The sequence below is a fragment of the Miniopterus schreibersii genome, assembly GCF_964146895.1.
Source record: "Miniopterus schreibersii genome assembly, chromosome: 19".
Lineage (NCBI taxonomy): Eukaryota > Metazoa > Chordata > Mammalia > Chiroptera > Miniopteridae > Miniopterus > Miniopterus schreibersii.
This window is the reverse complement of record NC_138119.1, coordinates 5,938,054-5,958,434: the sequence shown is the minus strand read 5'-3', so window position 1 is coordinate 5,958,434 and position 20,381 is coordinate 5,938,054. Positions and strand designations below refer to the sequence as shown.

Genomic DNA, 20,381 nt, shown 5'->3' with positions numbered 1-20,381 from the left:
TGGTCGGCGATCACACACACACTGTGTTCTAGGGCTGCACCAAGCGCTCACTGCTCTCTGCGATCTCTGTCCAGTAAGGGAAAAGGGGAAGAAAGAAGACAGTTATCCATCAGATGAAAGATGGTAATAACAGGGAAGCTGTATGTGAGGGGAGGGAGTACACGGGAAGTCTCTACTTTCCATTCAATTTTTCTGTGAGCCTAAAATTGCTCTAAAAATTAGTCTATTTGTTAAAAAAAAAAAAAAAAAAAAAGGTAAGGAGAATTTTCACAATGCATTTTAGCTCCCAGTGCTCCCCTCAAAATTAAATTCCATTTTGGGGGCTGGAATGCATTTCTCCCTCATGTTCCTAGACTGTTTCTCGTAACCCCAGCACCTCCATAATGTAGTATCTTTCCCCCAAGAATGTCAGCTCTGTGGGAATGGGGACCTCCCGATGGCTTCCCATTCCAAGCGGTTTACATGAACAGTGCAGGGAATGATCACACGGTGCATGTGGCTACGTATCTGCCACCAGATTAAGAAATAGGACATTATCAGCACCTGGAATCCCATGATGTCCTCCTAATGATGGTCCCCCTTTTCTCTCTAGATCTGACATCATCCTGACTTCTCATTCCATATATTTGTTTTGCCTATTTTTAACTTCATATAAATGGAAACTTACATTAGATACTCTCTTGTGTCTGGCTGTTTTGCTCAGTTATGTTTGTAGGAAATAGCAATGTCAGTGTGTGTAGCAGTGGTTTTTATGTTTATGTTTTTTTACTGCTATATGATGCTCCATTGTAAGAACACACTGCAATCACCCATTTCACTATTTATATACACTGGGAGCTATTTCCAGTTTGAAGCTATTTCAAATAGTGTTTCCACGATCATTCTTGTACATGTCTTTTTGGTGTACATGGACATATATTTCTTCATTCGTTTTTAAAGGAAGGAAGCAGTTTGGTTGGGACCACCATAAAATAGGGTAGGAAAATTAAGGCCCAATAATATTCAACCAATAGGACAAGTGTATCACAGACAAGTTCTAAACTTACACAGAGATGCCTAAGACCCAGGCGCAGCCAAGAGGAGGTGCTTGGGGAAGGCCTGTGCCCTTGCGTGCGGGCGGAAGCAGAAAATAGGGAACAAAAACAGACCGTAATTAAGCACAAAATTGCAGAGGCCCAGAGTAGAGGCGACTTTTAGAATCTCCGGGCTAAGGCTAGACAGTTTAATACCAGGGCTGGATTCCTCACTCCTGCTCACCCACCGTCCGGGACAGGAGGGTCACCTGGATGGAGGCCACGCACGGCGGAGGAAGGGAGCTGTAGCTGCGGGTCACATCTTCAGATGGAATCTCCTTCCTCCCCCCTCCCCCTCCTACAGATGCTGGTCCTGAGAGGGAAAGGGAGCCAGGCAGTTGCCCTGGGAGCAAGTGTGGCTTATCAGATGCAGATTGTCCTGCCTGAGGACGGAAGCTAGAAGCCTGGCACGTACGGAGGCCAACAAGGTGAGGAGGGTGGAGGAGCTGAAAGGTTGTATTGAGATTTGGGATTAGAGGACAGGGAGTGTGGGTAGCTGCAGCTCCCATCGTCATCATCATCATCACCACCCCTTAAATTTGTGCTTTCTGTTCCTTAACTTCACATGTCATGGCGGGCGGGGTTGGGGGGGCAGGATGGGGTTTATCCCCATTTTGTTTGTCTGCCCAGGAGCACACCGGATGGTATGTTCCTTTTCATTTTATATCCCACATATCAGTGAATTCCCACGGGTCTTATCTTTTTTTTCCCCAATCCTCACCGGAGACTATGTTTATTGATTTTTAGAGAGAAGAAGGGGGGGGGGGGAGAGAGGAACATGGATGCGAGAGAAAAGCATCAGTTAGTTGCCTCCCATACACGCCCCAACCCGGGCATTGAACCTGCAACCCGGGTATGTGCCCTGACCAAGAATCGAACCCACAGCCTTCGGGGCATGCGATGGTGCTCCAACCAACTGTCCAACCAACTGTTATTTTATTAGCGTAATACCCTCCGGATCCATCCATGTAGCCAGCAATGGCAAGATTTCATCTTTTCATGGCCGAGTAGTATTCCGCTGTATGTATGTCCCACATCTTTATGCAATTGTCCACTGAAGGAGCAAACACACAAAAAACAGGCTCATAGACACAGACAGCAGAACGGAGGTTACCAGAGGGGAAGGGGGGATATGGTGATGAAAGGAGACTAGACTCCCTCGGGTGGGGAGCGCACAATAGAGCAGAGGTAAATGTCCAATTATAAGGCTGTACATCTGAAATTTATATATTACCCAATGTTACTCCAATGACTTAACAAACAAACAAACAAACCACCACCACCAGGCTGCTGAGAAGGCGGGGTCAGGCCCGGGCCCCTGCACCAGCACCTCCTGGGGAGCCCCGCCCGTGCGCTGGGCTCCCCTCGCCTGGCTGGGGAAGTGGGACAGGGCTTTGATCAAGGCAGGCACGTGCCCTGTGGGTAGAGGGACAAATAAGGCAAAAGATCTGGAAATGGCAGCCACAGCGGGAGAGACGGAGGGGCTGGAAGGGCGTGCCCGCTCCGGAAGAGCGCCCCCCTTCTGGGGTAAGTGGGGAGCCGCCTGGACCGGCGCTCCCGCCTGGCGCTGGGGAGGGAGGGAGGGAGGGGCTGGCCTCCCAGGGACCCCGCCCAGGCTTCCCGGGCGCCCCACGCACGGTGGAGAGCGAGGTGGCGCCGCCCCCGGCGGAGGCGCGTGGAGCGCCCTCTGCCCCCCGCGCCGCCCGCGCGCCCGGCGGCGGGGACACGGGCCCGCCCAGGTGCGCCGGGGTTGGGCGGAGCCCGGAAGGTGCGCGCCCCGCCCCGGGCAGGTCCCCGCGGCCAACCCCCCCCCCGCGTGAAAGCGAAAGTGTCGGCCCCGCGGAGGTCGGCACGGGGGCGGGGCCGGCGCGGACCTGGGAGCGGGCGCCGGGCACCGGAGGGGCCATGGACGGGCTCGGCCGCCGCCTCCGAGCCAGCCTGAGACTGAAGCGCGGCCGCGGGGGTTAGTGCGGGGCCGGGGCGCGGGGCAGGGGCGCGGGGGCCGGGGCCAGGACCCGAGGTGACCGTGGCAGGGCCCGGGAAGGGCGGCGCGGGGGGCCGGATCCCCGAGCCGTCGGCCGCGCGCTCGGGAGGGCTGGACGGAGAGAGGGCGCAGGTGAGCGCAGACAGGGCGCAGGTGGGGGTGGACAGGGCCCGCTGGGGACAAGGTCGGAGGTCAGAGCAGTTGCCAGGCCACAGGGGGTGAGCGGGGAGGCGGCGGGGCGGAGGAAACCGTGGTGGGGCCCCGGGGCCACGTGTCCTTCCAGCCAGGAAGCTTGTGGTACAACCGCAGAGCGCCTGGAGCACCTTCCCCGGAGCCCTCGCCCCAGCCCCGGGGTGCCCCCCTCCGCCCCGCCCCTCCCGGCCCCGCCTGTGCGCCTCAAATAGCCGCTGGCCAGAAAAACTAGTCTCCAGGAGGACGCACCACCCCCGCCCAAGGCCATCAGGGGCCATGGAGAGTGTGGCCAAGGGCAGAGCTGGGGTGGCGCCTGCTCCGGGGCTTCCTTAGAGTGTGTGAACCCCACAAGTCCCGCCTCCCTAGCCCGTCGTTGGGCGAAGTGAGAATAATTCCTCCCAGTGTGGTGGGGATCACGTTAGAAGTCGATGCTCGCTTCCTTCTTAGCAGGGCCGCTGAGCTGTGGAAGGAAGGCAGCTGGGAATTCATTCATTTTTCTCATTCATTCTGCAAACATAACTGCCTCTTCCACCGGCCCAGCGCTGTGGCCGAGCAGCCAGAACCCTCAGCTCCTCTGCCCAGGGGCCCCTGCTCAGGAGAAAGGGGCCCACTGGACAGTACTGACCACCTCTTCTAACCTTGGCACATCAAACGGATGCCTGAAGCCACATCCTCAAGGTCAAGCCCCAGAGTTGGGGAGGCGTGGGGGTGAGATCAGTGCTTCTGCCATCACTCCTGCGCTCCCCCCAGCCCTTGTTCTACCTACACAGGAGGTCCTAGCGTCCGTCATTTCACCCTACCAAGGCACAGACGGCAGAGACCGCGGGTGGGGACAGAGGTCTGGAACTGTGCGGTGACCCGAGCAGAATGTGGGGCGGGACTGCTGTCCTCTCCTGTCTGGAGAGCACAGGCCTGGGCTTTTCTGGCCTCCCTCAGCCCTGAGACGTCCGTGGGAATGAAAGTGGTCTGCTCCCGGTAGCCCAGGGGAGACATTAGGGTTGTTCCCACCCACCCTGACCCGCAAAACCAGGTGATGACTGTACCCAGAGGAGCTGCCTGGCCGTGAGGAACTGGGGGTTCTGGCACCTGTCAGGCTGGGGGAGTGTGGGGAGTGTGTCCTCATCGCCCACACCTTCCATCTGCCTCCCACCTTCCTGGGGAGTCCCCCTCCCTCCAGGGCAGTCATGTGGCAGGAAGGGGCGTGTGTGTGTGTGTGTGTGTGTGTGTGTGTGTGTGTGTACACACACCGAATGTGTAAATCATCCTGGTGGGAGGAGTGGCTGCGGGGGGTGGACCTGGGTTGAGAGCAGTTGAACTAGAAGAGGAAGGGCCAGCTTTTCAGAGAAGGTTCCAGAAACGCCCCTCACCTACAGTTTAGTCTGTTTGGGACTTTCCTCAGGTGTCTGTGGGAGGAGCTTCCCGGTAGAAGAACAAGTGTAACCAGACTCCCAACTTCCTTAGAAAGGGCGGCTCCCTCCTCAATTAAAAATCCAGGATCATAATTCCTTTCTGGGGCACTGGGGATCAGATGAGATGACCTATATGACGTGTGTGTGTCCGATAGATGTTCTCTCTCCCTTTGAAAGACAGGAGAAAGCCATCTTTTGTGGATTTTTGGGTCTCAACCCAAAGGTCTAGTCCCTTTTTTGTTTGAGTTTATGAGTTTTGCTATTCTCTTGGCTCTCCTGATAAAACAGGAAGGAGTGGGCTGTAAATTGCAACTCAAACGATTCGAGGAAAGGAATAATTTCCTGAACTTCTGGAATGATCAGTGAAAGCATTTTGGTTCTCAAAGTCCTTTGCAGATGGGAGGCATCCCACGTTTGCGTGATGTTCTGTGTATGTACTGCATCCAGAAGGCAGGAGCATGGGCCTAGAACTCTAATAGTTCCCACCCCGACAGAGTCTGTCAGTAGGCTCTGAATTTCTTTGTGCCTCCGTTTCCCCGCTGTATTGGCAAGATGCTTATTCCTCAGACTGGTGGTGAGGGTTGTACAAGTCTGTGCAGGTTGCGAGCAAGGAGTAGCGAGAACCTGAGTGATCTGGGTCAATGTTCTCACCATTACGGTAACATCCGTATTTACTCTGATGGGGGTTTTCCCCAGGAGTCATGGCAGGGCCACTGAGTGTGGCTTCTATTAGTCCCATGAAAGCCAGGTGCAAAGCTCTTAAGAGCAAGGCAGCCGTTTCCTCTATTCCAGACCCCACTCCCTTCCAGAGGGCTGCTAATTCTCCGCAGGGCTGGCAGACACTGGCATCAAACGCTTTGCCTCCTGGCTTCTCTTAGGCGCCGCTTCCTAGCCTTCTCTCTTACCTTGTGCATGTGCTCACTCAGGGGTTTTATGCGAGGCTTCTAGGTGATTTATTGCTGTTCTTTCTCTCCTCCCCAGCCCCCAGACACCACTAGAGCCCCAGGGGGCAGCTGCTCTGCTTTTAGCTTGGGCTGAACCTTTGGCCTGGCCCAACAGAGGAAAAAGACTGAGCAGGAATAGGGGTGGGGTGGAGGTCACCCAGATGCTTTCTGCTGTCACTGAGCGGCCATGAGGCTGCTGATGCAACTGGTCCCCTACTGTAGGCCAGGGGGAATGTCCTGAGTCTGTGCTTCCTATTTGTAAGAGGGATTCTTTGCTGGGACCCTGGAACAGATCCCAGTAGAAGTCTGTCTCAGGAGGGTTGCAGGGCTGAGAGATGCTCCAATGCAGATCTGAGATGTTGGGAACTCTCCAGCTCAGACCTGGACTTTGCTCTCTCTATTCCACCACCGGCAGAGGAAGCTTGTAGATTCTCCTTGATTTCCAGGTTTCCCTCTTACTAGAATGATTTCCCCTTTTAGATATCAGGGAAAGCAGTGGCATCCTGGCTGTGGGGAGTGTTAGGGCCTGTGTTCTTGCTTGAAGCCCTGAAGTCCTGGAAATTTCATGTGGCCTTGCAGGGGTTTGGGGCTGCTCTTGACCCCGTTAAGAAGTGAAAGGCCCAAAATCAAAGTTATGGGGATAGAAGATCGCCCTCCGGTCCCAGGACCAGTGACCAGCCAGCCAGCAAGTTTCTAGTGCCTACAGTCTGATGCTATCTCGCATTCTTCACTTTCCCCACATTGTAAATAAGCCCATTGTACAACCTCCAGCCCAGAATTCAAAGCCCTGAGCCCAGAAGCAGCTAGGCCTTGGAGGTGTTTGCTTATAACCTTTTGTCTCACCACACCCTGGGGCTCCTGGGAGGAGCTGAGGTCTGCGCGGCCTGCCAGGATGCTGCTTCTGTCAGTGCCGGCTTCCTGCCGCCTTCCTGGGTCCCGTCACAGCCTCCTTGCTCAACCATTGGGTGCCCAGGATGGAAACTGCTCTCCCCTGTTTGGAAGACGGTGTGGGGCCTGTCTTCATAGGGCTGTGGTGGGACACTGAAGCGGCAGCGCCTTCCTCGGGCTTTCTGTAGCCCGCGTTGGAGGGAAGGGCAACGCTCCAGGCCCCGCAGGCCCTGGAAGGTGGAAGGACAAGTGGTAGGCGGGATGCTCAGGTGGATCCTCAGACACCTGCCTCGACCGCGAGAAGGTCTGGACTGGGTTGCCCACTTCTCTTTTCCACGGCAGCTCTTCCGTGGGGCTGTTTCTCCCTCAGCACTCTGCTTTTCCTTCCTTTTCTATCTTGACCTCTACCCTGTCCCTCGTGTGACTGGGCTGGGAGGTTTCCCTGCTGGTTTTTAGAGCCTGGGGGGGGGGGGGGCGCGGTTGGTGTGGTCACAGCCACATGGCCCTCTGGCCTCTTCTGATTTAGTGAGGACAGTTCTACTCCTGGCAAAATGTTTCAGGTACTGGACTGGGCACCCTAAGGGTAGGTAGTCTCTGCAGCACCCCGGGGCACGGGACCTCCCCAGCGGCCTCCCGGGTACATTTTCTTGGCTTCCGTATCAGTGGTTTCTTTTCTCCTCTTGGCTCCACGTGGCTGCACATCTGCCAGGGCAGGCATGGAAACTACCCAGTTGGCTCCGATCCTGTTTCAGGGCTTTAGGTGCTGGGCAGGCTCTGGGGACATCAGCGTTGACAGGGGGGCCTTGAGGTGCTGAAGTTGCCTGGAGCCTCGCAGTTTCCACTCGGGGCACGGATCTGTGAGATACCGAGTGGGCCACGCGTCTGGGTTTCAGGATCTGTCCAGGACAATCCAGGGGAAGCTGCAAAGGAACCAGAGAGGGCCCAGGAGCACTGTCTGTCCAATTTCGCCGGGGGACAGCATTTCTTTGAATACCTCCTCGTGGTTTCCCTCAAGAAAAAGCGGTCGGGGGAGGATTATGAGCCTACAATCACTTACCAGTTTCCCAAGGTAAGAGCTACAAGAGGGGGGACAGAGGATGGGGTGTTTGAGAGGCAACGAGTGGGGGAGGGGGTGCCCTCTCTCTCTCTCCCTACCCCTCCAGGGCTGCCCTGAGCTCTCCCACTCCTGTTTCCTATCATTCACAGAATCTAGGCCTGGCTTCTTTGTGAGGAGCTGACCTAGGCTCCTTTGCTAGCCGGGAAACTAGGCCAGTTCTCCTGCCCCTTTTGGGACCTCCTAGTTCTCCCAGATTCCATCCCCAGTCACCCGTCTCTGTAGAGAAGCTTACCTTCTGCCAGAGCTCCTCACAGGCATCCCCTCCCTGGGACGAGTGGGAGGGAGAGGGTAGGGCAGCCCGTGGCCACAGCCACACAGTGGGCTCCTCGCTGGCCCCCTGCCCTGGGTGAGAGATTCTCATTAACTCTCAAAGCGTGGCAAGTGAGCTGGCCGCTCTCTTCTCTGATGTGTTTTCTCTCTGAAGTGGTCCCCGCAGGAAGCTGGGCAGTCTCTGGGCCTCTCTGTATTCAGATGTGGCCCTGGCCCCCTTCCTGACTCCACAGATCCTCAGCACGCTGCCGTCTAACTCAGGTTCCTGTAGACTTGGCCCAGGACAGGCTGTTTCAGCCTTGGGGTTGGTCCAGCCAGACCCAGAATGAAGTCCCTGGGTAGAATGACCGGCAGAGGACCCCTGCCAGTGGAAAAGCTTATCCTCAGACTGCCTTAGAGCCTCAAAAGAAGCCCGCCTGCCCTGCTGCCCCTCCATGCACCATCAGCTCCTCTCCTTTCCTGTGCCTTGCAGAGGGAGAACCTGCTTCGGGGCCAACAGGAGGAGGAGGAGCGACTGCTCAGTGCCATCCCCTTGTTCTGCTTCCCAGATGGGAACGAGTGGGCACCACTCACTGAGTATCCCAGGTAACTGCTTGGCCCTGCTATGGGGGCTCTGGGATCGGGGAGAAGGGACAGTGTGAGCCTTGTGATCCTGTGGCCCCCTCGCCTGGTGTGTTTGCCCATCTCTCACCAGCTTTCCGCCTGACAGGGAGGGACTCAGTTGATTCATTTATAACCATCTTGCCTGGGGTCCTTTAACACCAAGGAGCTTCGCTAACCCGGTTGACCAGTTACCTCTGCACAGAGACGGGCCGGGTTCTCTCCACTGTGTTAGGAACCATGGTCTCTGTGTTTTGATTCTGCACTGGCAGAAGCTGGACCTAGAAGAAGGCCTGTGGACTTTAGGAAGGTGGCCCGTAGCAAAGTCCCTTACAGCATGAGGCTTGGAATTTGACTGAGTTCCAGTTTTGGCTGAACCACTCATGAGTTGGAGTGACCTTGGCTAAAAGACGCCCTTTCCACCTCAGTTCCTTCAACTTTAAAATGGAGATAATAACGAAACCTATCTGAAAGGGTTGTCTGGGGAATTAAATGAGATGATGCATTTGGAGCTTGACACCAACAAGCACTTAATACATTTCTGGCATTATTGTCACTCTCATGACTGATCGGCAGCTCCCTGTGTCCGCCTCACCGCACTCAGAGCCCCCCGACGCTGACTGCCTTCCTGTTTTACAGTCTTGTGGGCAAGTGAAAATCTTATCTGCTCTTCTACAGGGAGACCTTCTCCTTTGTCCTGACCAACGTGGATGGGAGCAGGAAGATCGGCTACTGCAGGCGCCTCTTGGTCTGTGCAGCTCAGAACTGCCCCCTCCCCTCCTCTCTGCAGCCTGCTTGGCCCCACAGCTGGGCTTGCTCAAGCCTCAGCTGCAGAGGCCCAGGCTCCCTGGCAGCGCTGGTCACAGTAGAGATCACAGTCCAGCACTGGCTGCCATGTTCGTGCCTGCCTCAGCCACAAGAACAGAGACACATCCCCCCACCCCCGCGCCCGCCTACCCAGGGGACCTCTGCTGGCCCTACTGCGGTCTTTGCTCTCCCAACTTCCAACAGCTGTGCTCAGTGGGAGGCTCCACCTGCTCCCCCGCCTTCTCTCTCCAGGCCTCGCTGCCTTGGCCCCGGGAGCCTCCCTGAGCAGAGGCTGGGATCTGAACCCCTGCTCTGGGCTCTCAGGAGTCTCCAGGTCACTCTCACAGTGTTGTCCCCCCTTGCCATTTCCTCATCCCTGCAGCACAGTTGTTCCCTCTCTTTGCTGACCCCAGATGATGGCAGTGCTTGCCCGTGAGCCCACTAGCCCCCTCACAGCCACCTTCTTTTGACTTTGGTGGCCACTCTGGCCTCCTTGCTGCCTGTCCCATGTACGGGACCTCTGCACAGCCAGGCCTTCCTCCATCGGCCCACCTTTCACCATGAGTCCCCCAGCCCCAGCCACCAGCCTTGTGCCCTGTGGGTCCCTGGGAGGCTGCGGTGCTAAAGGAGGCTCTCTCCCCGCAGCCCGCCGGCCCTGGCCCTCGGCTCCCCAAGGTGTACTGTATCATCAGCTGCATCGGCTGCTTCGGTCTGTTCTCCAAGGTAGGGTTGGAGCAGGATTCCTCAGGGCCTGCTGGGCCTGTTCAGCTCCCCGGGCTGCTTGCCCCGCCTGTGCTCCCTAAGCCCTTAGGGGAGCGCCTCCCTCACAGCTGGGCAGAGAGGGGCTTGGGCTCTACTTGATTTTAGACAAAAGTAAAAACCTAACCTAGGGGACCATCTCCCCTGCCAAGAGCCCATGGCTCCCGCTCTGGTCAGGGCAGAAAGCAGCTGGAGGGACAGTGGGAGGGGCCCCAGGTTAGGAATTGGGAGTTGTCGGTTCCTTCATCTGTCAGATGCATAGATGACCCTCACCTTCCTATTTCACGGCCAGCATGAGGCTCAGGTGAGGTGGTCTGTGAGAAAGGCTGAGCTCTACAGAAATACGGAGACAATTACACAATATTGGACTACCTCTAACTCCTTCCAGGGCAGAGGAGACGTGGAGGCCTCCAGGACTTCTCCTACCGGAGCTCACTGAGAGCCAGTACACCCGAGGGGGCCTCAGAATGGATAGGGTGTGCCTAGGTGGCCTGGAAGGGCTTTTGTGTGCTCCGCCCCAGCAGGCCCCTTGGAGGAAGAAGACAGGGAACTCCATCAGTCCTTGCTTGGGTGGAGCGCTCATCCCTGCAGGGTGCAGGGGGACAGAGGCTGTCCCCGGCCCTGGGGGCATCCAGTGGAAGTTGGAGGGCAGAGTGGTGCCCAAGAGGACCAGCTTTGTAGCCCCCATTCCAACCAACATGAATGAACGGTGTCACCATGAGCGATGAGTTCACTCTGGGAGGACTCCCTGAGAAGGTGGCTGATGTTGATGTTAGGAGAAGGGACGAGCATGGATTGGTAGAGGGAGGGTGGAAAAAAGAAGACTGGGAAAAAGCAGTGGACTGGGCTGTGCCAGGGAGGAGAGGGACCAGCTGGCAGAGGGGTCTAGAAGATGCAGGAAGATTGGCCGGTCCAGTGCGGGAGCCTCACGCGTGGGGCCTCTGCCACCGTCCCAGTCACATCCCTTTGAGCCATGCCTCCCATGGTCCTTTTTCTGCACAGATCCTGGATGAGGTGGAGAAGAGGCACCAGATCTCCATGGCTGTCATCTACCCGTTCATGCAGGGCCTCCGGGAGGCAACCTTCCCTGCTCCTGGCAAGACCGTCACCCTCAAGAGCTTCATCCCTGACTCGGGCACCGAGGTGGGTTCCAAAAAAAGGTGAGACCCTCTCTGGCTGGAGGGCGCAGGCTCCTGTGGCCCCTCTCATCACAGTCCTTCCATTCACTGGCTAACATACAGAAAAACTGACTGAGGCAGGGGCTGGGTCTTCGCTTGAATTATCGGCAGAGCTGAAAATCAAACCCAAATTTCCAGATCCTCCCAACCAGATGGTCACAAGGACCTAGTCACTGTTCAAGCCACCAAGACTTTTATTAGTCATAAATAAACCATGTAAGCTGAGGTTCTAGAACGGACTTTACTCCCAGCCCCCAACCTGCCACTTGCCCCCGGCCACACCCTCAGCCTCCTGTGTCTGTCCTATATCTCTGCCTGTGGCCTCCATCTGTCTATTTCTTATCGCCCATCCCCGCCCCTGAGTCCCCACCCATGCCACAGGGGATGCCACTGCTTTAAGGCAGAACGTTGTTTTAAGAATCCCAGTGCTGAGCCCTGTTCCTCTGGATAATCTGTGTGGCCCTCTGAACCCCATAAAAATAAGGGGAGGGGCTGGGCTTTTTCACTTACTCAAAAAGTAAGTGTAGGATGCTTGCCAGGCACCGAGTTCAACTATTTTCTGTCTGTAAAGTGGTGACTGAAATGAGCGTGATCCTTGGCCTCATGGAGCTGAAAGTCTAGTGGGGGAGACGGACATTCAACCAAGAAACAGACAAATATATAATTAAAAATTGTATGATTGTGATGAAAGGGGAAAAGATAACAGTGCTACAGGAGAAAGGACAGAGAACGCACTTTGCTTTAGGTGGCCAAGGAAGGCCTCTGGGGATTGAGGGAGGGCAAGAAGGAAGGGAGAAGGGGAGACCAGGGGGCTCCCAAGCTGAGAAGGACCTCAGGCCCGAAAGAGCGTGACATGCTCGAGGAACAGGAGGAGGTGATGGGTGAAGCATGGCAGGAGGTGGAGTGCGCTCTGTGAGGCTAGCAGGGAGGCAGGACCCCGTGGGCCATGCTAGGGATGACATCCGTGTATCTCAGGGCAGAGGGCACCGTGGCTGGGTTTTAGTGGTAAGGGAGAGACAGGATCGGACTTCCTCCTGTCCGGGAACAGTGGAGGCCGGCAGAGGCCCAGCATTCTGGGACCTGCGTGATGTTTCAGTGTGGTGACACCTGTCTCTCTGGTTTCCCCAAGTTCATCTCCCTGACGCGGCCCCTGGACTCCCACCTAGAACACGTGGATTTTCGTTCTCTGTTGCGATGTCTCACCATCGAGCAGATTATTCAGCTCTTCGCCTCGGCGGTGCTGGAGAGAAGAATCATCTTCCTGGCGGAAGGTCTCAGGTGGGTCCAGCCATCGAGCAGCTCATCTGAACTGACTGCCATCCTTGGGTTTGAGGGACCAGCCGGAGGGCCCTCAAAGGAGGTCAGGCTGTAGGATCCTCTTGCATCCCAGTCTTGCTCTGTGCTAAAACCTGCTTCTGCCTCCAACCTTGATGGCTACCTAGGCCTGAGGAGGTTTCTGATTTAGCTCTGAGCAGGCCATGAGGTATTCCGGGGACAGCCCAGGCGGAGACCATCAGGGTGGATGCAGATAGCATTCTGCTCTCGAGAGGCTGAGGACAGGCAGGAAGGCGTGTGATGGTATGGAGGTCAAGGCCATCATCCTTAGTGACAAACACATCTATCCGCTCACTCCCTCATTCAACAGACACTCCTGTGTGTCAGCTGATTGTCAGATGCCAAGCATTTGGGAGGGTATGGGCAAACAGGACACGGTCTTTGACCTTCGGGGGTGTAGAATTCTGTAGCGGGTCAAAGCCTACGTGCTCAGTCAGCAGAACCAGCTTCCACTCCTGTTCTTCCACCTTAGCTATGTGCTTCTCTTAGGTCAGCTTCTTAACTTTATTTTATCTTCACCCAAGGATATTTTTTCCCCATTGCTTTTCAGAGAGAGTGGAAGGGAGAGAGAGAGAAAGATCGATGGGTTGCCTCCCGCACGTGCCCCAACCAGGGTCTGGGACGAGCCTGCAACCGAGGTACATGCCCTTGGCTGGAACTGAACCCAGGACCCTTCAGTCCGCGGGCTGACGCTCTACCCACTGAGCCAAACCGGCCAGGGCTTAACTTCTTGAAGCCATGATCTTATCTGTAAAGTGGAGAAAATGGTTGTATCTTTCTCCTAAGGTTGTGGTGGGGGTTAAATGAAATAGTTCCCATTAGGCAGCTAGCACCCTGCCAGGCACATATTAGTAAGCACAAGCTGTTACTCTTAATAAGCTCGCAGCTGAGTGTTTACCCCTGTGTGTGGGTGGAGCGGGGCACTGCCATGTCTTGGTCTCTACCTCTTAGGGGCTTTGAGTCTGAGAAGGACACGGGGAGACGTGGCAGAAAGGGAGAGAAAGAAACAGCATAAAACACTAGGTGGTTGGCCTTCCGTTCGCTCCTGGGGAGGGAGAAGGCCGTTGATGTTGGGCTGGCAACTCTGGCTCTATCGTTCAAGGAAAAGAAAGAAAAGGGTGTTAGGTGCCCAAATGTTAGGCCAGAGAGGGTCAGGTGAATGCCACGGCCTTTAGAGAGAGGGAAGCTTGGGCAGGGAGTGGGGTCTGTGGGTTGAACATTCTGCAAAAGTCAGTGTCAACAAAAGGCACTGGTTGTGGGCTAATCCTTGAGGGAAGTGGTGTGACCTTTGGCTTTGCAACTAGCTTTTCCCTCTGAGCCCTGTGGGGAAAGGAGTGTCCATGGGGCTGCAGCTGGGATGCTGGCCTTTCTCCCTAATATCCGTGCCTGGGAAGTGACCGCGACCGCAGGGGTCAGCTGGCCCGGGGCAGGGGCGAGGGGGCAGGATTTCCCTCTCAGGCTCTGACTTTCTTCCAGGAGATCGTACCTCTCCCCACTTCCTTCTCACACTGTCTTCAGGTCCCAGAAACGCGGAGGGGAGGGGACTTCCAGTCATCTGAAGCCTTGGCCTGACTCTCGGAGACTTCCCTCTCTCTTAGGAAGTGCTAGTTGATACCAAGAATCGGAACAAGGTTTCCGCATCTGTATTTTTATTGGCTTCAGTTTGGGGGCAACCAGGAGAAATGAGGAGCCCTGAGAGTTAGTGGGGACCAGAGAAGCCAGGGAGAGAATGGGGCTGTGTGTTTTTTTTTGGGGGGGGTAGTGGGTGAGGAGTTGGCCCTGAGCTGTGACTTAGCAATAATTGCTCAGGGAGTGCTCCCTCGGAAAGGGAGGGGGCCACCTTGGGGGACTTTCCGGGTAGGAATTGCTGGGTGAGGTTCTGGGAATCTAGGAATTTCCCAAACTAACTAACTCAGGCTCCAGCCTCGAGTGGCCAGAGGGAGCCTGAGAGGGAAAGACCGGGAAGGGCGGAGAGACACAAGGAGGAAATGTGGTCTTGCCTCTCAGCTGCACCCGGTGTTTACACGTCGCCTCCTTAACTACCCCGAGTTCCTCAAGAGCAGGGCCCGTGTCTCCCACGTCCCGATGCTCACATCTTTGGCACCGTGCTGAGCGTATATAGAAGGGGCTCAATCTGTGATCCGTTTGAGTGCAGGCATTTCTTCCCCCCCTGTCTTCAGAGCCACTTTTATTTTTGCTCAGTAGTGAGCTGAGAAGACCAACTGGCAAATGACCAAATGGAGGCCCCATCCTTGAGAGGAGCCTCTGCCCCTCCCCTCCCAGCGGTGAGGGGTCGCCTGGGACCCGCGTGGCTCCGGGCCCGCCTCTGCACCTGCTGCGGGCGGTGGGCCCTGTGGGCGGCTGGGGCGGGGCGCGGGGCGGCCCCTCTGACTCTGTTCTCTGTGCCCTGTCCCCAGCACCCTGTCTCAGTGCATCCACGCCGCCGCTGCGCTGCTTTACCCCTTCAGCTGGGCGCACACCTACATCCCTGTTGTGCCCGAGAGCCTCCTGGCCACTGTCTGCTGCCCGACTCCCTTCATGGTCGGAGTCCAAATGCGCTTTCGGCAGGAGGTTTTGGACAGCCCCATGGAAGAGGTACTGCTCAGCAAGAAGAAGAAGCCATAGTCCGGGGCCAGGCAGACCTGGGTGCAGACCCCAGCTCTGCTCCCAAGGGCTGTGTGATTTGGGGCAAGTTGTTCATCTCGTGAAGCCTGAGCTGCTGCTTCTGTTAAGTGGGGGTGACCGTGTTCAGTTCCTAGGGATGCCAGGGGAAATCGCCCGCGTAAGGCTCCCAGCCTGGTGCCTGACGCATAGTTGGTGCTCAGTAAGCGTCAGCTCTCTGCCCCTGAATGACCCACCTTTGGGCTGCACGGACAGGCATGTAGCTTATTGAGGGGTCATTGGGCAGCTGAGCTCTCAGCTAATCAGAAAGACAACTCTTGCTACAAAATCTCCATTTGCAAGACTCCGTCTTCAGTAGGGCGACATGAGTTAGCTCCAGTAGTCAACTGGCAACCAGGATACAGCCCTTTGATTTTTGTCACCTTATTTCTTGGCAATGCCCCCAAACGGGCATTCGTAGCATACATGGGGCTCCAGTGTTGGAAGGACAGTTCAAAGTGTGTCCTGCTTGAAGCTGTCAGGAGGAAGTTTCAAGGTTAGCATGTCACTCAGCTCAAGCAAGAAATGCTGTTTAGGTCTGTGTGTGTGTGTCTGCACTGGCTGACCTTGACTCTGTGCAGATAGGGGGCCAACCCAGGGGAGAGGCGAGAAGTAAGCTACTTAGGAGGCCTGGAACCAGCCACAGTGGGAGGCCTGCCTTCATTTGTGTAAGGAATGACTGAGGTCCGGAGGACCCAAAGGACATTCCCCAGGCCACACAGGCAATGATGGAACTTAGCACGGGGAGAAGACTCCAAGCCCTCCTTCTACGAAGTGTTATGGGAAGGAAAGACATGTTTTCTCGCTTCCTGGCCCTCCCAGTCCTTTTCAGAATTGCTGAGTACACACGCCCTTTGAACGAGCCTTGCCTTGTGACTAACTGGGGCAGAGTGTCAGCCCTGTGTTTAGCAATGAGACTTAAAATGTCCCAATACTGTTCGTTATGAAACTTCCTGACGCTGCAGCTCCAGCTTCTCAGAAGCTGTGGCTCCTCCCGCGGACAGCCAGGCAGGAAGACATCCCAAGGCTGGTAGGATTGGGCTCCTGCCATCCCAGCGCTCTGGCCTATTTCTGCCTCAGCAGCTGCCCTGTGTAATGGGCAGGGGCTATGGTGGGCGTGGGGCGATTCCCTGACTCCCCACGTAAGCTGTCTGGAAGGGATTAGTTGACAGTAATATACCCAAACACCAGAAAGATCTTTGGGAACGACTTCACAGATACATTCTTCACCCACACTCTTAGCTCCCAACACCCCAAACAAATAGTCTTCCTTGATTGAAGGTACCTGAGCTGATGTAAACAGTGGGTTCAGGTCTGGACTAGTTCAACTTTTCTCCCTGATGACAGATAATTACAGTGCCTGCTCTGTCTCTTGGCACACTTTCCAGTCCCTCTTTTCTCTTTTATATGGAAAACAGGAGCACAGAGGGATCATCCCATTGCCAAGAGCAAGGGCCCAAACTGAAAACAGGAGCCCACGTGGCATCTAAGTGACCAGCAGGTTTTGGGGGATTGTGACAAACTGTTGAGCATGTGCTGAGCCCAAAGGGGGCAGCCGCGTTCAGGTCCCTCTGAATGTTGTCCTTTAGAGATGAGGACCAGCGTTAGAATACCTTACTTTTTAAAAAAATTTTTTTAATTGATTTTTTAGAGAGAGAGGAAGGGAGAGAGAAACATCGATTGGCTGCCTCCTGCACGTCCCCCAATGGGGATCGAGAGTCCACAACCTTGGCATGTGCCCTGACCCGGAATCAAACCAGCAACCTTTCGGTGCACGGGATGGTGCCCAGCCAACTGAGCCACACTGGCCAGGGCATAGACTTCCTGACTTTTGAGGAGAAGCCCCCAATCCAAATTTTATGTGAAATTTTCCAATTTAAACATTGGAAACGAATTCAGTTCATTGAAAATGCTCTAAGGATCAAAGAAATAGGTCTGCAGGTTGGAATCCAAGCAGTGGGGTGTCTCTTTGTAATGTCCAATCTAGACAGAAGGCCCCTCGGGCAAGCGATGGAGCTGGTATCGGAACAGGGCCCCCTTTCCAGCCCGTGCTGGTCTCTCCCGCAGCCTGTAGACCCGTGGTCTCCTCGCCGCCTTTCCTTCCCTCTTCTGTTGACCCTGTGCTCATTTCCTTCTCTGGCTGTTCCCCGAAGCCTTGAGGGGGTTTCTAGACTGTTGCAAGAATGGAAGGGTGAAAAGATGTCCACCCTGGTCCTAAAGCTGACATGAGGGTGGGAGTGGAAGCTGAGTGTAGGGAGAGGGAAAGCAGTCCTGAGGCCAGGGAACTCTGCAGCTTCTGGCTCTCCTGTTTGTTAGCAGTGTGACCTCAGGCAACTTCTTTGAGTCAGGGGAGTACCTGCCTCCACAGGACCGCTGGGAGGGTTACAGGAGATAAGTGTGCAAAGCACTCGTCTTGCTCTCAGTGTTCCATAGGTGGAAGCAGTTACTCCACTCCGTGCGGAGTGGCTGGCTGTGGTTTCCTACTAGTGCATTCCCCTCCGGTCTCAGCTCTCCCCCCACCCCCCTTCCTATACCCTCAGGCCTCCCCCAGGAAGGGAACTGAGAGTTCCAAAAGGGAATGGAGAGAAAGCAACGTCAGGCAGGAAATGAGCACTGAAGATGCTGGTTTTGGTGCTACTGGGGCTGAAAGGTAGAAACGGAGGTGGCAGGTCCTCCTGAGGTCTATGACGACAGGGGAAGAGACAAAGCCATTCTGTGTTTATTTCAGGTGCTGCTGGTGGATCTTTGTGAAAAAACCTTCTTAATGTCCGTGAGTATCTCGGTGCAGATCCCCTGCATGCCCACCACCAACTCCATCACTCTAGTCTCATCCATGCTCCACTTAGTTCAACTTAAGTATTTTTATTGAGCGAGAACCTCTCCTCTCTTAAGGAGCCCATGACAGACAAAAACACAGATGACCTCGTGACAAGGCCATCAGTGTTAGTACCTTTAGAGTGAAGATATAAACCAAGTTCCACAGGGGTGGAGAGGAGACTTGCTAATGTTGAGTCAAGCTGAAGACCAAGAAACAGATTCTGTTCTTTCTCTATGTGGCCATTTATGAATTTGGGGATGAGTGAGGGTACAGACAGGTCCTCCTCTCTGCCAGCACCCCACTTCACACCTCCTCCCTGACTCTGTCGTCTTTACTAGGTCGGTGACGAAAAAGACATCCTACCACCCAAGCTTCAGGATGACATCTTGGACTCTCTTCGTCAGGGAATCAATGAGTTACAGAGTAAGTCCTAGGCCCCTCTTATTTTGGGTTTCTCCAGAGACCCTGAGGGCGTGATTCCCAACCATCCCCTTCCAGAGCTAAAATGAACCTGTTTGGCAGTCCTGGGCCAGTCCCAAGGCCTAGATCCTAGGGCAAGTCGGAGATTTTAGTCTTCTTGAGCAACGGTAGAGGACCCATAGCCGGCCTCCCACTTTCATGAGTCAATCAGTAATTAGGAGCCAGCGTGACGGCCCCTTAAAGGGGAAAAGGGGTAGTTTCACCCTTCTGCTCCCCTGAGCTGGCGTCTCTATGTCCCCTGCAGCTCCAGAACAAATCAACGAGCATGTTTCAGGCCCTTTCGTGCAGTTCTTTGTCAAGACTGTGGGTCACTACGCCTCCTACATCAAGCGGGAGGCGACCGGGCAAGGCCGCTTCCAAGAACGGGCCTTCTACAAGGCGCTGGCCTCCAAGGCCAACCGCCGGTTCGTGAAGAAGTTTGTGAAGACGCAGCTCTTCTCCCTCTTCATCCAGGAGGCTGAGAAGAGCAAGACCCCGCCCGCAGGTACGTGAGAGCCTCCTATGGCTAAGCTCCCGGGGTCACTGTCCCCAGCGAAGTGCGGCCCTGGGAAAGGGCAGGAAAGACCATTGCCCTCCAGAGGCCCGCAGAACAGCCGTGATCTTATCAGTGGGTTGGAAAGCAGTAACGTGAAGCCTAAAGAAACGCCCCTCGGGCTGACATTTTGTAGAAGTTGCTCTATTACGCAGCCAGTAGGATGCCCTTTGCTCTTTTGAGTCTGGAGCTAATTCTACTTTTAAAAATTTTTATAAAAATTTGATTTTTATTTATTTAATCCTTACCTGAGGATTTTTCTTTCATTGCTTTTCCAAGAGAGTGGAAGGGGGAGAAAGAGAAAGATCCATGTGAGAGACACACATCAATTGGTTGCTTCCTGCGTGCGCTCCCACCGGGGCAGGGGATGGAGCCTGCAACCCAGGTACATGCCCTTGGCTGGAATCAAACTCAGGACCCTTCAGTCCATGCGGGCAGATGCTCTAACCACTGAGCCAAACCGGCCAGGGCTACTACTTTTTCTTTGTAGGCCCTTTTTGGGGCCAAATGGAATCTGTGGATCTCCAGAGGAATTTCCCAGCGAGAATGTGGGTGTATGGGGAGCAGGCAGAAAGGATATTTCCGATCCTTGCCCCCAAGCTCATCAGTCCGCCCAGCTGGATTAGATGCGTCTAACGCCTGCCTCTGAACCCCCAGGTTATTTCCAACGGAAAATACTTGAATATGAGGAACAGAAGAAACAGAAGAAATCAAAGGAAAAGTCCGTGAAGTAAGAACTGTGGTGATGGGACTAGACCAACAGGCCAGTTTGGGACTTGGGCCCCAGCCAACGTGGCAGAATCGGCGAAGCTCTCAGCCCCCGGCATCCAGTCTTCTCCCAAGTCCTGGTAACCAGGTCTTGCTTCAGGCTGGTGTCTTGAGTCTGGGATCCTTGGGATCAGCTTTCTCCAGACTTCAGGAGGATCTGGCCTCGTGCTCAGAGCAGGGCTCACCTTCTGCAGAGGGGACACAGAGCGGGACAGTAGCACAGGTGTGATGACACATAGAAGTTGCTGTAACTGCCCGGCCCCAGGAACCACTACTACGAAATCCTCCAGAGAAAGCAGTTGTGGCTCAAAGGCCACATAAAAAGTCTGTGGACACATGAGGATAACAATAAAATGAAAATCTTGTGGTTTATATGTGTATCTTTGGCTTTCACTATTGGGGAGGAGCAGAAAGACGCCGGGGAAGACTGAGAATACGCTGGACTGGAAGTGGAGGACCTGGTCCTGGTGGCCTGGAACTCGGGCTGTGTTTGCAGTGGAGGCTCCTAGGGGTCAGCAGCCCCACTTCCAGCAGGAAGGGTAAGGGACACAGGTGCAAGCAGCAGC

General features: G+C 55.1%; 1 protein-coding gene across 3 annotated transcripts; it reads left to right on the top strand.

The window, feature by feature from the left end:
- Window positions 1-2,538: 2,538 nt before the first annotated feature.
- On the top strand, window positions 2,539-20,187 carry DENND2D (DENN domain containing 2D). 3 transcript variants are annotated; one of them, XM_081122227.1, is made up of 12 exons: window positions 2,539-2,600; window positions 7,384-7,559; window positions 8,350-8,462; window positions 9,156-9,225; window positions 9,930-10,007; window positions 11,046-11,186; window positions 12,351-12,499; window positions 14,974-15,151; window positions 17,946-17,987; window positions 18,374-18,458; window positions 18,760-18,999; window positions 19,705-20,187. In XM_081122227.1, the coding sequence occupies exons 6-12, from the start codon at window positions 11,082-11,084 to the stop codon at window positions 19,779-19,781; spliced, it is 876 nt and encodes a 291-aa protein (XP_080978353.1). In that variant the 5' UTR covers window positions 2,539-2,600; window positions 7,384-7,559; window positions 8,350-8,462; window positions 9,156-9,225; window positions 9,930-10,007; window positions 11,046-11,081; the 3' UTR covers window positions 19,782-20,187. The 3 variants fall into 3 exon arrangements, with proteins under 3 accessions (XP_080978353.1, XP_080978352.1, XP_080978351.1); XM_081122226.1 differs by lacking the exon at window positions 2,539-2,600 and adding an exon at window positions 2,706-2,812; XM_081122225.1 differs by lacking the exon at window positions 2,539-2,600 and adding an exon at window positions 2,893-3,036.
- The last annotated feature ends 194 nt before the right edge of the window (window positions 20,188-20,381 follow it).